This window comes from Aythya ferina (genome assembly GCF_964211825.1).
Source record: "Aythya ferina genome assembly, chromosome: 7".
NCBI classification, from domain to species: Eukaryota; Metazoa; Chordata; class Aves; order Anseriformes; family Anatidae; genus Aythya; species Aythya ferina.
Window position 1 is genome coordinate 11,685,921 of NC_140302.1, and position 14,595 is coordinate 11,700,515.

Here is a 14,595-nt window from a genome sequence, read left to right on the forward strand (position 1 = left end):
TTTTCTGATGCTCAACAGGACTTGTTTTCATCACCTTTTCCAGAGAAATCAGGAATCCTTTAAAACAAGCTTATTTGCTGTAATCTAGGGTCAATTTCTTTACACACAGTAGAGATTTCTGGGGGAGTAGGGAGGTAACAATATTTCTAAGATAAAGCATCTATTGCATTCCACAGTTATAAGAGGATATCGCTCTAGACCCGAGATCCCCTCTGAAACCAATACCCATCATTTTTATGGCCAGACAACCCCCCCAAATGTTACTTACTTACATACTGTAATTAATAACAACTGCAGGAAACCTATTATCATCTGATACACAACCATCTTGTTTCAGAAGACTGAATTTTTGTGACCTTTCACAGAGATCTCAATTTTCACAATCTGATTTTATAACATTTGAAAAGTTTCTGAAACAATTCTGATTTGTGAGATCCTACTTTTCAATTGCTTATCTGTTATTACAAATAATAAAGGCTCAAACTAATACAGGAAAAAAAAAAAAAACAAAAAAAAACAAACAAACAAACAAAAAAAAAACACCACCACACCACTAAAAGACTTAAAAAATACCAAGGACTAACTTGGAATTTCTGTGTCTCCTCACTATGTACCACTGAGACAGTAATGAACAGGGACAATTTGTTGCATTCATCCTTTTGCCCAGCCTCCTCTCTCTTCATTAAACACCAACAACTTTTTCTATTACTACATGTTAATGAGACAGTTGGATCTCTCACAAAAAAAGGCCACTTTCAAAAACAAAACAAAAAAAAAAAAACACAAAGAGGTTGACTGATAACATTTTAAATGTTATTGGAGAGTTTAAATTGATATGGTTACACACTCATGCACAAAATGCTAGCTATAGGAACAAAACAGTTTGGGGATGCTTTTCTGCAGATTAGAACACACCACTCATTTAACCTCCTGACTATGTACACTGGTAGTTAGTTAAAAATTGCTATAGCTTCACCAGGCTTTTAATTACTACACATGAATCCTGTGAGATAATAATGATTTATGACTATATCTGTAGAATATGGCTTTTATCGGGGAATTATTTCTTCTGGGCAAGGTGGACAACACTGGATTATGTATTTTCGGAGGTTGCTAGGAGATAGCTGTCCATGCCAAAGAACATGGACTCCATTGTTTAACAAGAAGACAGGAAACTAGCAGGTGTTTCCTTGATATCTTCAGATTTACACATGAGCAATAAATAAGTTGAGACTTTGGGTGCAGAAAAAGGAGGGCTGCCTCAGAATGGCATAGGAGGAAGGGTGGAGTATTCAATGAGAAGAGCTGAGTATGACATTATAGGGAGAGATATTTTCATGACAATAACTGAAACTTGTAGTTTGCTTACCTCAATTGTTTCTGTTCTTGGAGTGAGCCGTCTACATGCAAGTGCTGCCTAGCAGTTCTTTGACTTGATGACGAGTTTTCATTTTTGCACACCATACCTGTGTTTGGTTGGGTTTTTCTAATACTAACAGTTTAGGCAGAAATAAATTGTACTTGGTGACCTAGCTTGGATGCTTTGCTTTTTGATGTAGTAAAACTTAGCTCTTGACACAACAAAAAAGTGTTGTGTTTTTTGACTGCATACCAAGCATTTAAGTGTCTTGAGGTATAAATCCATTTACCGAGAGATGATATACTATGATAGGTAAGTCATTTGTAATATTTTACATATTAATGCTTTCAGTAAGAACCTTTTATGGTCATACTGTAATCATAAATGTGATGTGAATAATTCACTGATTAACCAAAGGAATAGGATGCTCTGTAGATAGTTGGGGATTTACGTGTATTAATTTGTGCATTTGTTTCAGATTTTAACTTAGCTTTTTAGCAGAGTGATTTTTATTTTTGTGTTTCTGCAACATGATGCTGCTTTATGCCATTTATTCCTCTCGCTTTCACAAAAAACCTTTATGTTTGAAATACACAACTTATCAACAAGGTTTACTTGTTACAATATTAATTATTACCATTCCAGAGGTAGAGGTAGCTTTAGGTTAACCTTAAAAATTTCTCTGGCAGATGCAGTGCAACTTGTCAGAGTCAAACCTAGGAACATTAAATGGTATTACTTTAGTCTTACCTTTTCTCAAGGTAACCTGAGAGTCAGAATTTTTGTTGTGGCATGAAAATGTTTGAAAATTTTGGTGGAAATGGTATTACGGTCATAGGTTTCCAATGAGGCTATTGTGTAAAGTATTTTCAGACTTTGAAATCTATCCAGCTTGCTACTGGGCACGCTTTTCCCTTTTCCACAACCCTGTCCATTCTCAGATTGGCTGAGGTCTTGCATGTGATGCTGACTGTGAACCATCTGCTGCCAAAAGTATCCCCTCATCTTCTGTGTCTGAACATCTTAAAGCTTTTCTACTCCACAGGGCTTGAAATGACCGCATGGACAGATCCCATTTCTTTCCCTGGTCAGGCTAGGGACAAGAGATGACAATGCCCACAGTCAAGTCTGGGTTCAGACTGTCTCCCTGCACAGAGCAAGTTGTGGGGGAGGAGGAGAAGGAAAAGAGGAGTATAAACTATATGTGTTTATGCATGCATTTTAATTTCAGTACTTTCTTTCCTCACTCAGGTTGAGATAAAACGACCCCACAATGAGAATGAGCCCAGGACTTCCCCACTGCGAGGTAAGCGAGTGACACTTTGCTACTCTTGGTCTTTTGCTGGGTTTTTACTGCCCAAACCTACTACTCAAACTGAGTGGCAGTGGAAACACTTTCTGAAAAGGCTGTTCTGGATGTTAGGGGTTTTGGGTCTTAGTCTGACTTTGTGCTTTCAGCAGAGAACTAGTTTTTCTTTTGCCTTGATTGAACTTCCACTCTTACCTCCACCCCTGATATACATGCAGTGTGTGCTTTGTCAGTGGTTTTGGAGATGGACAGGCAGCCTTCTGCAGTGGTTATTGTTTCATAAGAGAATGTGATATTTTAGCACTAAATTAACTCTTTAGTATTTTATAAACATTTTATATGTTTACGTAGAACAAAGGCAATGCTTATCAGTGTTTTGTAGGTTCTCATTTAACTAGGAAAATTACTTGCAACTGCCACTGTTACTGTTTTTTTTTTTTGTTTTTTTTTTTTTTTTTTTTTTAAAACGACAGTTGAATGCGGTTGCTAAACCTGTCACTGCAAGCCCCATAATTCTAACAGACATTCAAATCCCAACACCTTAATTACTCCAGTAACACCAGACTCTGTCCATCTCCTTTCGGACAGAAACTCATAAATACTTAGAAATGCTTCCACTGTGAATCCCAGGATAATTTTTAACCAGTATCCGAGGCCAAACCTTGGATTTTTCTTCTAGTCTTCACAGAGACCCAGTGCACAGAGTCTGTTGTGACCAAGGACTTTTGAGCTACTCCCAACCCTCCCAAACAGAGAGAAACATATACCCTTAGGCACATTTTAATTATGTTAATCACCTTCTACATTTGGGATTTTCTCAGGGATAAAAATACACCATAATATGATTCGTTTCCGATTTTCTGACATGCAACAACTACAGAAATTGCATAAACCTGAGGCCTAGGTTGTTTTATTGTCTCCATACTCTCAGGTGCCTGAAACATCATTCCTTAAAATTCACAGATTGTGAGGCGATAGAGGTTGCATTTCCGGTCGTTCCAGTTCCCATTGGTATACATCTCTACACATTTTTCTGTGCCTTTGCCATTAGGCTCATATTGGTGCCAATTGGTGTAATTCAGAGGCGTGCCATTCATATACTCAAATTGTCCGGAGGTCTCACTCTCTTTAATGCCCAAATAGGCATAACTGTTATACTGCTCCACAATCCCCAAAATAGCTCTGTTCTCCTCCTTATTCATGGGAGTTGCAAGAGTTCCTCCAGTCTTCTCACAGGACTCTAGGGCAGATGAAAAGTCCGCTTTCTTCCCGTTGCTGGCAATTATTTTCTCTCCGGCTTTTGCTATTTTCCCTTTCAAGGTAAGCACTAACCCCCCCCAAAAAAAAGAGCTAGTTAGCTTTCTGGGTTCCTCTGGCATCTTACTGAGAAAGCGCAGACAGAGAAATCAGGATGACGAAGAGGAAATTAAAAGTTGTAAGAGGAGCGCAGGAGGGAATGGATGAGGGCAAGACTGAGAGTGAGGGGAAGATTACAGATCTTCAGAGTTTACCCAGTTCAATAGGTGTCCAATAAGTTTATTGCTTTGCTGCTTTTGTCCACAGATAGTCTCCTCTGAGACAAAGATATCCTACTCATAGTTGCTATGTACAGTATCATCTCTACTAGCTGTGCGTACTCCCCAAAGAGGATCAATTTTGTTTCAAATTTGAGCAAGGGAAACAGAGAAACTATCATTACTTTTGTAAACTCAGTACTCAAAACTTTTTCTAACATCTCTGGAAACTTCATTGCTCGAAGATATAAATGCTAGCAATAGGGTACAAGGCTGACAAGTTCTGATGAATTCATGCAGAAAGTGCAACATCATTTGCAATATATGTATGTGTGTATGTACATTATGTGTATATATATATATGTATTTATATATATATACACACCAAATCCAAACAAATAACCATTAGGTGTTCCTGAGAAATCCGTGTTTTATTCTCCTACTAAGAAAGTACTTTACTTTGGTTCTTATCTCATGTTCGGTACTGGAGTATACGTGGGTATATCTTGCCTTACCATTGAAACATGCTTGACTTTGTAAAATCCAAAGTATTATTCCAGGTTGTCTCACAAGCAACCATTATGTTACTTACTGGACATCTATTTCTATTGAGCATTGTAATAGCATCTAGGTATATTCAACTAATTCTGGACAATCTTAATAGATGACTATCTGCACAAGTATTGTTTTAAAGATTACATTGACAAAGTAGATCTTATTCTATGCTGTCAATAGTGGGAGTAAGGCTTTTCAGGTTTAGGTCTAGTCACCCTCTCTGAAGCCAAAAATTAGTTTGTGGCACTACAAAAAACGAATACAGGCCCTGCAATAGGCCTAGAACAGCTCTATGGTGTCTCACAGCGAGTTCTAGTTTTGTAATACAGGACCATTTTTCAAATGTGATTTCTGTTCTACAGGTCTCGATTCTATAATTACTTTTGCCCACTATGTTTGGAAATGGCTGAGAGCTGAAAAGGTAAGCATGGAAAAATTACCTCCTTCAAGTCTGGACAGTCGTTGTCTGAAATTCTCTAAAACATTGCTGAATTCAGTGTCAGGCGAGATAGGTAGACCTACACACATAAACATAGAAGTTATACAAGCAAGAACTAGGTTCTGCTGATAGGAACTAATAATTGGCTTAAATTTAGCTATTTTCCAAAACTAGCTGGTGCTTGATGTCTTTTAACATTGCCTGGGGTCTAATAGATATTTTCCCATAATTTTTTCACTTTTTGGCTATTCTGCATTAAACAAAGAAAAGAAACCCTTTGAAATGCACATAAATTCACTTCTGCGTAGAGAAGGCCTAATAAAGCCACACATGAAATACATTTCTAAATCCAGTTTGAGGTCTTATGTGTGTCATGCCTATGAAAGTGTACACATCATAAGTATTTGCCAATGGTTTTGTCAGGGATAATTTTTCATTCTCATAATTGATACTGGACAGGCACCAGGGATATTTCTGAGAGGGAACAGTTCTTGTGGCATTACACAAAATTCAGTCTATATAATTTCCTTTTTATTCTGCTGAATGGATGTTTTGTGTATTTACAGCGGGATCTTATTTTAATTGGAACTATAAATGCAGATATAGGTGGGTTTCCACATAGGTGGAGTGAAACACAGAGTTCATCCAGCACTGGTTGTTTAGGATGGGCACTGACAGTACAGGCAGATACTTATTTCATACAAATTTCCACTGGTAACAAAGGTCCTACGTGTAGTACAAAATTACTGACATGCTTCTGTGATGGTGTTCCCATTATTCACAACTAAAACTAGTGGGAATGTAGAGGCATAACATATGTTACATCTGAGTTGTACTGTTCCAACTCTTACATACCTGGCTTCACAGCCAGTAAAATATAACGTTTCACCCAACAGAGAGAGTTATTTGTCTGACAAAACACTATATAGAGATCTTTTCCCCTTTTCCTCCTCTTTTTTTTTTTTTTTTTTTTTTTTTTTTTTTTACCTTGCAGCCCTGTGGTCAGTGGAGGTTCAGGAAGCCTTTCTCTTCCAAAAGGCCACTTTGGGCTAAGAATAGGTTCTGGAAAAGAGAGGCATACTTATATACACATAATTTATATAATGGGTGCATATTTGGGGAATTTCAGTATACGATAGATCTTAAATGTAACACATCGCAGTTTGAGAGTATGAACAATTTTGTTAGCACTTTAGCCCTGGTAATGCACCTGGAGAAAATATTTCCATATAGACATAAAGTTACCCAGTGCAATTTATATGCCTCTCCAGACTCCTTTTGCACATACCGTCTTTGAATACTATAGAAACAGACTAGGCACCTTTGATTTACACTTTAAATTACATATTGGAATAACATTTTAGTTATACAAAAAAAGGCTTCTATACTTCTCTTATGTAACATGTAACACTGGAAAGGCTATATGAACTAGAAAGGTTTAAATGTTTGCTTATATGTATTTCTATGTTTAGGTATTGATAAACTGCATTTCCCCTCTTCTCCCAGATGAGACAGGAGCTCTGTCTTTTAGAAAAAACATTTAACTGACTATTTTCTCTATCTGTTTTTTCCCCTTTTCTGCCTACCGCCACCACTTACTTGAGGCCACATGTCCTTCTGTGTTACCTGCTTTTATTCATTTAGCCTTTGTGACAAGGATTTTTCCCCCAAACTTGTGTTTGTTGCCGGCTGAAAGTATGGGCCACGAGGTCTGGTAGCAAGTTGCTCTCTGATTTCATTGGACCTGGAAACACCTAACCATTTATATAACCCTAATATTGCCTTATTTCGTCTGAATGAAAAGACAACATAAAGGTTTGTTTTTTCCTTACCGGGGACTTATAGTTAGTACATGTGTATTATAATGAAGACAGTCACTATTCTTACTTAATAGTCTAAGTAGTCCACCAAGTCCTGGGATATCGGACAGCTCAGGAAGTCCTGGACAGCTGAGTGCATGGCAAGGCACTAGCAAGGCAGCTGCTGCTGTGAGCATGCAGAAAGAGTAAGACATCATGGTTACTCAGGGCACCTGTCAGAAAATGCACATATTTGTCAGGCAGTGATTCTGCAAGAAATACAGGCATTGGCTTTTGTAATTGATTTTTTTTTTTTCCACTTATTTAAATATGCCTCTTTGCCTTGTTCCAATAGGGTGCAGTTTGAAGTTTACAGCTTGTTTTGCTACTATTGCATAGCTTATGCACAAAATTGTTTCTAGACTGATACAGATTGGAATACTTACTTATTACAGAATGACAGTTACACCTTTGGGAATAGTGGAGACATATCTTCTTTTTTGTTATGTCTGACTATTTGTAGGATTAATCCTTGAGAAATGAGCTCAGATATAAAACTGATAAGGCTTAGGACATTACTTCTCTGTTAGGCCTATAATCTGTCAATGAAACATAGATGTATATGCCCCCAACCTTAAAGGCACAATCTGTTACAGTAGTTCTTGTGATATTTTGGAGCTGGTTAGCAATCTCTTTCTTTAGGCACAATATTGTTTAGGGACATTTATTTGAAATAAGTTTTTCACAAGGGCAAAGTTTTATAGTTCCATTGACATTCCCATATTGTTTTGAACAAAATTCCACAAGCCTAAAAATGTCAGTCTTGCACAAAATACATGTTTGCTGGTTGGCTATAGGCCCATTCATCATGTTTCAGTTTATTTCATCTTTCAGATGTAATATTAGGTAGGGTTATAATCTCAGTGCTGAGATATGATTAAAAAGCACTCTGAAACAACTGATCATGGCTTTGCAACGCATCTGTTGGGTATGCAGCATTGTCTAATGCTGCGCAGTTAAACCTGAAATGATGAAATATAAGACACCATGGTATGGAGATATCCAGTTATTAAATGAAAAGCAGATACAGAATCTCTGTTAGTGTCATTTATTAACTGGATACTCTAAAACTGGATTGAGCTTTAAAAATAAGGAATATGGCTTCATCTGCAGGACTGATTTTATTGTAAAAGGCTTTTGACATTATCCTAGATCTGCATCAATAGTGAATATACTTAAGGGCAAAGCCCACTTGTTCATCTAGAGGCATGTCTAATCAAACTTGGCTCGGTGCGACATGCCCCCAAACATAACATTTATGTCAAAAATTTCAGCCTTAGGATGCATTTATAAAACTGTTTGAGCAACACTCTCTGTCTCATTGCCAGAATATCCACCCTAACAAGTACATTTCAACTCTACCTGAGAGCATACATGTAGCATTAAAATGCACTGTCACGTTGCATGTGTTGAATCTGAGGTGGGATTCCTTCCGCCAATACCGGCTGCTTTGGGCTTTTTTTTTTGCGGTTAGAACTAGATGATCTTTGAGGTCCCTTCCATCCCGAGCCATTCTATGACTCTGCAGAGCAGATTATTAAAGTCCCTATCAGAAGCCTACCTTAGGTGGCTAGGCATACTTATGTCCCTGAGATAAGGAAATGCAATTACAACAGGTATTTTTCCTCTGGTGCTGATCATTCAGAGACTTACATTTAAATGGACTGTTGCACCCAGTTCGTAATTGGACCCTGATGCAGAGTCAGAGTTCTGATTAGTTAAATAACAAAATGGAAAAAGAGATCTTTGCTTTTATTCCAGTTTGCATGCCCTTCATCTGTAACTACAATCTGGTGTCCTACAGGCATCTCTGCATCTACTATAATTACTAACGTAAGAAAAGTAGAGCTTAGGGATATGGTTTAGTGGAGGGCTGTTAGCGTTAGGTTGGAGGTTGGACTCGATGACCTTGAGGTCTCTTCCAACCTAGAAAATTCTGTGATTCTGTGAAAAGTGAAAACCTAAACAACACCAAACAAAAACCCACCACCTATTAAAGGGAAATTTAATTTAAAAATAAGTATGACCACAGAAATGAAGAAACAGGTTTGCCTTCTAGCTGTAGTTCCTTGTGATTTATGAGAAGGAAATTCAACTTACCTTTCTGCTTCAAAGCGAAATGAAAGAGTGGCTTTCACAGGTCCCCTTTATATAGTGTGGTGCTTGTTAAATGACACTGCTGAAGTGGACACTGGATATTCAGGGCACAAATGAGACTTCTTAGTATTGCTTAAACACTTTTTATGCAAATAATGAGAACACTTTTAGGGGCTGATAAATTTACCCTTCTATTCCTATTTACAAAGCTCATTTTTCTGTTTTAATGAAGAAAAAGCATTTCATCTTACAGATAACTCCAGATTTGTACACCCATGCAAAAGATAAAACACTATAAAGAAACCTTCAATTAGTCTAATACCTGCAACGAAACTGTTCCCAGTGTTTTCCTTACCTAGAAAATGCAGAAATGATATGTGGCCATGTTTTAATGAACAAGTTGACGAGGTATTAGTGTCCTTTTCTTTCCTAAAAATAGGAGAAAAGGAAAAAAAATAAAAACTTATAAAATATCTATGTTTCACTCTTTCCTGATATGCAACACAGGTTTGCTTGCAGGTTAGTCACTTCATATAACCTCTAATTCCACTGGCTGAAACTATGGTAGATGATAAAAACTACTGCTAGGTCTATAGAATGTAGGTTAGATAGCATCCAGTAGGGAAACTGACTTGCTTGTGAACACTGCTGTGGTTTGGGAATGGCACAGATATAGGGCAGTTCAGCACAAGACATTGGCACTGTTTCTGAATGGCTGTAGACCTCTGGGGTTCCTACAGCTCTGATAAATTTCTGCAGCTGCAAGATAAGATTAAACTATGAATCTAGACTTTGGGAAGCAATATTTTAAATGGTAAAGTGCCCAAGTTCTTTGGAATCTACCTTACCAGGCCACGACCTCGTACAGACCCAGTTTCCAGACAACTACAACAGTTGTAATGGTTTATACTGATCTGTGGTGCTGCCCACATACATCTCCATGCATATGCATACAATTGTAATATATGTACAACTTTATATATCTTCGCAGATTAGTGCTACGTTTCCTATAGAACTGTTTGTACTTCGCAAACTTACTTACAAAATTGCAACATTAGGCAGGGAAGTCAGTGAAACCCTACCAGCAACACACTATCTCTGCTCATCTGGGAAAGTATGGCATGAGCAAAACCAAATCTGCAATGGCATGAGGTATATACAAAAAAAAGGACTAATTACCTTGTATCCTCCTCCTCCCCCCCAATTACTATGAATTTCAGACCAATTCTTCCACTGTCAGCCAGATCACAATTGCACAAATAGGCTGATAAGATGTTTACACATCATCCACCATGACTGATTACTTAGTCATTAGATTTACTTCCCTTTGTGAAGTAACAGAGAATTAGGTAAGATAATTACACTGAAGAATAAGGCGGAAAGAAAGTAAATATTTTCTTTTTTTCTGCAACCTGCCAACCTGTAGAATAGCTACAACGCTCGGTAATCTGAAACCTGCAGATACGCTTATGTGGCAATGGCTGAAGGTTTTTGGCAGGGTAACACCCACAAAACTCAGCCAGCATACCTGAGTGATTTCAGTGGAACCCGGATGCTAAACCTTCCTTCTGTCTTAAATAGAACAATGAGGTTCCTTCTGAGGTTCCCTAACACAAGATTTATGCTGCATTTTTAATGCCAGAAAATAAACCTAGGCTCCACAAAGGCCTGTACAACTGTTAGCAAAGGAGAATTTTGAAACAAAACTGGTATCTAATGTTTTAAGATGCTGTGTATCCAGAAAGAGAGCTGCCTTCTTTGCCTCAGCCTTTAGCGGCAATACCGGTTGTTCTCTGGATATTCAGTACCCTGAGCTGGTGGAAGGGGATGGGGAGCAGGATGTGGCCCTCACTATCCATGAAGAACTGGTTGGTGACCTGCTACGGCACTTGGATGTGCACAAGTCGATGGGGCCGGATGGGATCCACCCAAGGGTACTGAGAGAACTGGCAGAGGAGCTGGCCAAGCCACTGTCCATCATTTATCAGCAGTCCTGGCGATCGGGGGAGGTCCCAGTTGACTGGCGGCTAGCAAATGTGACGCCCATCTACAAGAAGGGCTGGAGGGCAGACCCGGGAAACTACAGGCCTGTTAGTTTGACCTCAGTGCCAGGGAAGCTCATGGAGCAGATCCTCCTGAGAGTCATCACACAGCACTTGCAGGGCAAGCAGGCGATCAGGCCCAGTCAGCATGGGTTTATGAAAGGCAGGTCCTGCTTGACGAACCTGATCTCCTTCTATGACAAATTGACACGCTGGGTGGATGAGGGAAAGGCTGTGGATGTGGTCTACCTTGACTTCAGCAAGGCTTTTGACACCGTCTCCCACAGCATTCTCCTCAAGAAACTGGCTGCTCTTGGCTTGGACTGGCGCACGCTTCGTTGGGTTAGAAACTGGCTGGATAGCCGGGCCCAAAGAGTCGTGGTGAATGGAGCCAAGTCCAGTTGGAGGCCAGTCACTAGTGGCGTCCCCCAGGGCTCGGTGCTGGGGCCGGTCCTCTTTAATATCTTCATCGATGATCTGGACGAGGGCACTGAGTGCACCCTCAGTAAGTTTGCAGATCACACCAAGTTAGGTGCATGTGTCGATCTGCTCGAGGGTAGGAAAGCTCTGCAGGAGGATCTGGATAGGCTGCACCGATGGGCTGAGGTCAACTGCATGAAGTTCAACAAGGCCAAGTGCCGGGTCCTGCACCTGGGGCGCAATAACCCCAAGCAGAGCTACAGGCTAGGAGAGGAATGGTTGGAGAGCTGCCAGGCAGAGAAGGACCTGGGAGTGATGGTGGATAGCCAGCTGAATATGAGCCAGCAGTGTGCTCAGGTGGCCAAGAAGGCCAACAGCATCCTGGCTTGTATCAGGAACAGTGTGACCAGCAGGGCTAGGGAGGTGATCGTCCCCCTGTACTCAGCTCTGGTGAGGCCGCACCTCGAGTACTGTGTTCAGTTTTGGGCCCCTCGCTACAAGAAGGACATCGAGGTGCTTGAGCGGGTGCAGAGAAGGGCGACAAAGCTGGTGAGGGGCCTGGAGAACAAGTCCTACGAGGAGCGGCTGAGGGAGCTGGGCTTGTTCAGCCTGGAGAAGAGGAGGCTCAGGGGTGACCTTATCGCTCTCTATAGGTACCTCAAGCTACCTTAGCTTGTCCTTGGCACAGCATTTGCATGGCAAGCACGTATGGTCAAATCTCCATCCTCGCAACATTCACATTTGATATTTGTCTAGTATTTTCTCTGCAACCTATCTGCTCTGCTGCTGCTGATCTTAAAATAGGCCAGACTTGGGTGCCCAAAGCCCATTTAGGACTCTTTAGTTATCACCTTCAGCCCTCAACAGAAATATAGGAACTAAACCTACGCCACCTACTACGTAATGAAACAGTCCAATGGGTAAGTGCTCCCTGCTCCCCGGCTGCAGCGAGTCCACACAATAAACAGGGGAAGGCCACCCGTATCCTTGACTTTGGAAAATAAGAAACACTGATCAAATCCTACTTATACTAGTTTACACTACATTGATATAGAAACAGGATGACAAAAGTAGAGATTACATTACCTTACTATACCTCCAATATGGACAGAATCCAAATTCTGCTGCTGTTAGGGCTTAGAACATTTCATTGCTGTGTACTCTAGCCTCGTGCCACTTTAATTGGAAGATAGGCATCCTAGATGTAGAATGCAATTGCTAATGAGACATCTTTATATTTATAAACAAACACAGTATCACTCACATCTTAATAATACGCTGTCATCTGGGCGGATGGATCCAAGGGCAGAGATTTCTAGGTCCAAGTGCATAAGCAGGTAGATGGAAGAGGAGAATTAACTGCTGAATACAGATAATGAGGTTCCTAAAGATAGGACAGCAGCCATAGGGAGCAGAGCTTGGGTGTGTGGGTTTTAAGAGTATACCAAACGGGTCTTGCCTAGCACTGTGCTTGTACATAAGAAAATACTTTAGCGTAAGACAAAACAGAATGCCTTCAGGCCCTTTGATGAAGAACAAAAGTCCTCCCTTTCAATCTATTTTCTGTCCTAGGAAAAGTAAATTGACACTGTATTATCAAGGAAAGGGTGTCTAAGTTTTCCACAGCTTTTGTGAAAAAAAGCAGGCACATATCTTTCCAGTACAAGGTATGTGCCCCTAAAACTTTGTTGACAGAGGAAACACTTGACCTTTGTTTTCAGATTGTATCTGGTTGCTTCCTTCTCATACACCTGAGGCCATTGATTTACACTACACAGTCAGCATACTAGAGAACATCATTATTTCCTCAGTAAGTTGCAATAATTGACATTAATCCCTGGAAAAAGCAAAAAAAAAAAAAAAGTAGTCTGGGGGAAAGGCACGTCACTGATGTATTAGGGCTTATTTCTTTGTCTGTGACGTGGGAGGTGATAGCCTTTAAGGCCTCCTCTGCCTCCAGAAGGAACATGTTTTAAGAGCCTGTACTCAATGTAAAAGTTGGAACATGTAGCAATATACCTGCAATACTATACTGTGGTATAGTATATACTGTGTACATGTATATTGTACTATATCGTATACTGCAATACTATATTATGGGTCAAAATTAGAAATTTTTTAAAGCTACCGGTAATGGAGAAAATGGATAAGGAATATTTAAAAAGAGTTAGGAAATGGCACATCATCCTTTTGTATTGATCTGCAGTAGCAGATCCAACTCTGACACAGTCATTTCATGGTAGAGACTGAGGTGCCAAGAAACTAGGCGCAGGAATAAAGTGATGAGTCAAAAAGCTAAGTTCTGAAGAACCAAGTGAAACAAGGCTGCCTTCTGCTCTGACTATTGGGTCCCTATCATGACGGCATGAGCTAGGTCTCAGGAGGAGTCCTGCTCCTGAGTCTGAGGACTTTTAATTGGACAAATTCCTATCAGAAAGAATTTCTCTCAGGAAGAAGCAGAGAAGGACACTCAGGCCTAGTCCATGCTGGGTACAGAAACTGATGTTTTGGCATACTATGTCTGAACCTTCAACACTTACTGAGACCTTACACTTAGCCTTTTGTCCATTTCCCACAAGCTACACCAGGGAGCACACAAATCAGAAAGAACAGGGATGTAAGAGAACACCTATCACAAAGGCAACCTGAAAAGCATTAGAACATCAGGTTGATTTTCTCCTGCTTTTCCGAAAAAATATTTATAGGCACTTATCAATATCTATAGAAATAAAGCCTCCAGAACTACCACTTAAATAAATAAATTTCCTGAAGAACACACACACACACACATATATATATTTAGTCCCTGCTGTTTACATATTTTAAAGTGTAGGTTTCGCGTTACTTTGTGTGGGAATACTAATTCCTGGAGCATAGTGAGGCTATAGCTCCTTGTAGTTGAAACGAACAAAAGTCCTGCACGAAGAATAGACAAAAAGCCTGAAAAAAAACTATTGCTCATCCTCATTCCTGCAGCCTCACCTTCCTCACCTGAGATCA

At 39.9% G+C, this 14,595-nt stretch overlaps 2 protein-coding genes across 6 annotated transcripts in view; one reads left to right on the forward strand and one right to left on the reverse strand.

The window, feature by feature from the left end:
• Positions 1-14,595, forward strand: part of LOC311439563 (uncharacterized protein) — a 57,581-nt gene that overhangs the window by 17,636 nt on the left and 25,350 nt on the right. For both annotated transcript variants that reach the window (XM_084525424.1, XM_084525423.1), the window contains exons 2-3: positions 2,612-2,666; positions 5,101-5,159. In XM_084525424.1, coding sequence (XP_084381550.1) covers positions 2,612-2,666; positions 5,101-5,159 — 114 coding nt within the window. The remainder of the gene's footprint in view (positions 1-2,611; positions 2,667-5,100; positions 5,160-14,595) is intronic.
• Positions 3,434-9,215, reverse strand: LOC311439559 (pulmonary surfactant-associated protein A-like). 4 transcript variants are annotated; one of them, XM_084525411.1, is made up of 6 exons: positions 9,137-9,157; positions 8,399-8,558; positions 7,065-7,209; positions 6,165-6,239; positions 5,179-5,256; positions 3,434-3,996 (listed from the first exon to the last, which is right to left on the reverse strand). In XM_084525411.1, exons 3-6 carry the CDS (start codon positions 7,192-7,194, stop codon positions 3,620-3,622), a joined length of 660 nt encoding a protein of 219 aa, XP_084381537.1. In that variant the 5' UTR covers positions 7,195-7,209; positions 8,399-8,558; positions 9,137-9,157; the 3' UTR covers positions 3,434-3,619. The 4 variants fall into 4 exon arrangements, with proteins under 4 accessions (XP_084381537.1, XP_084381536.1, XP_084381538.1 ...); XM_084525410.1 differs by lacking the exon at positions 8,399-8,558 and having other exon boundaries at positions 9,137-9,215; XM_084525412.1 differs by lacking the exons at positions 8,399-8,558; positions 9,137-9,157 and adding an exon at positions 8,690-8,706.

Coding starts and splice junctions, on each gene's coding strand:
- LOC311439559 (XM_084525409.1), bottom strand. CDS start 8,549: ATGGCTCGGGATGGAAGGGACCTCAAAGATCATCTAGTTCTAACCGCA. Junction 7,164..8,398: donor TGCTACATGTATGCTCTCAG/GTAGAGTTGAAA, acceptor GCATGCTCACAG/CAGCAGCTGCCTTGCTAGTG. Junction 5,257..6,164: donor ACTGACCACAGGGCTGCAAG/GTAAAAAAAAAA, acceptor TTATGTGTGTAG/GTCTACCTATCTCGCCTGAC.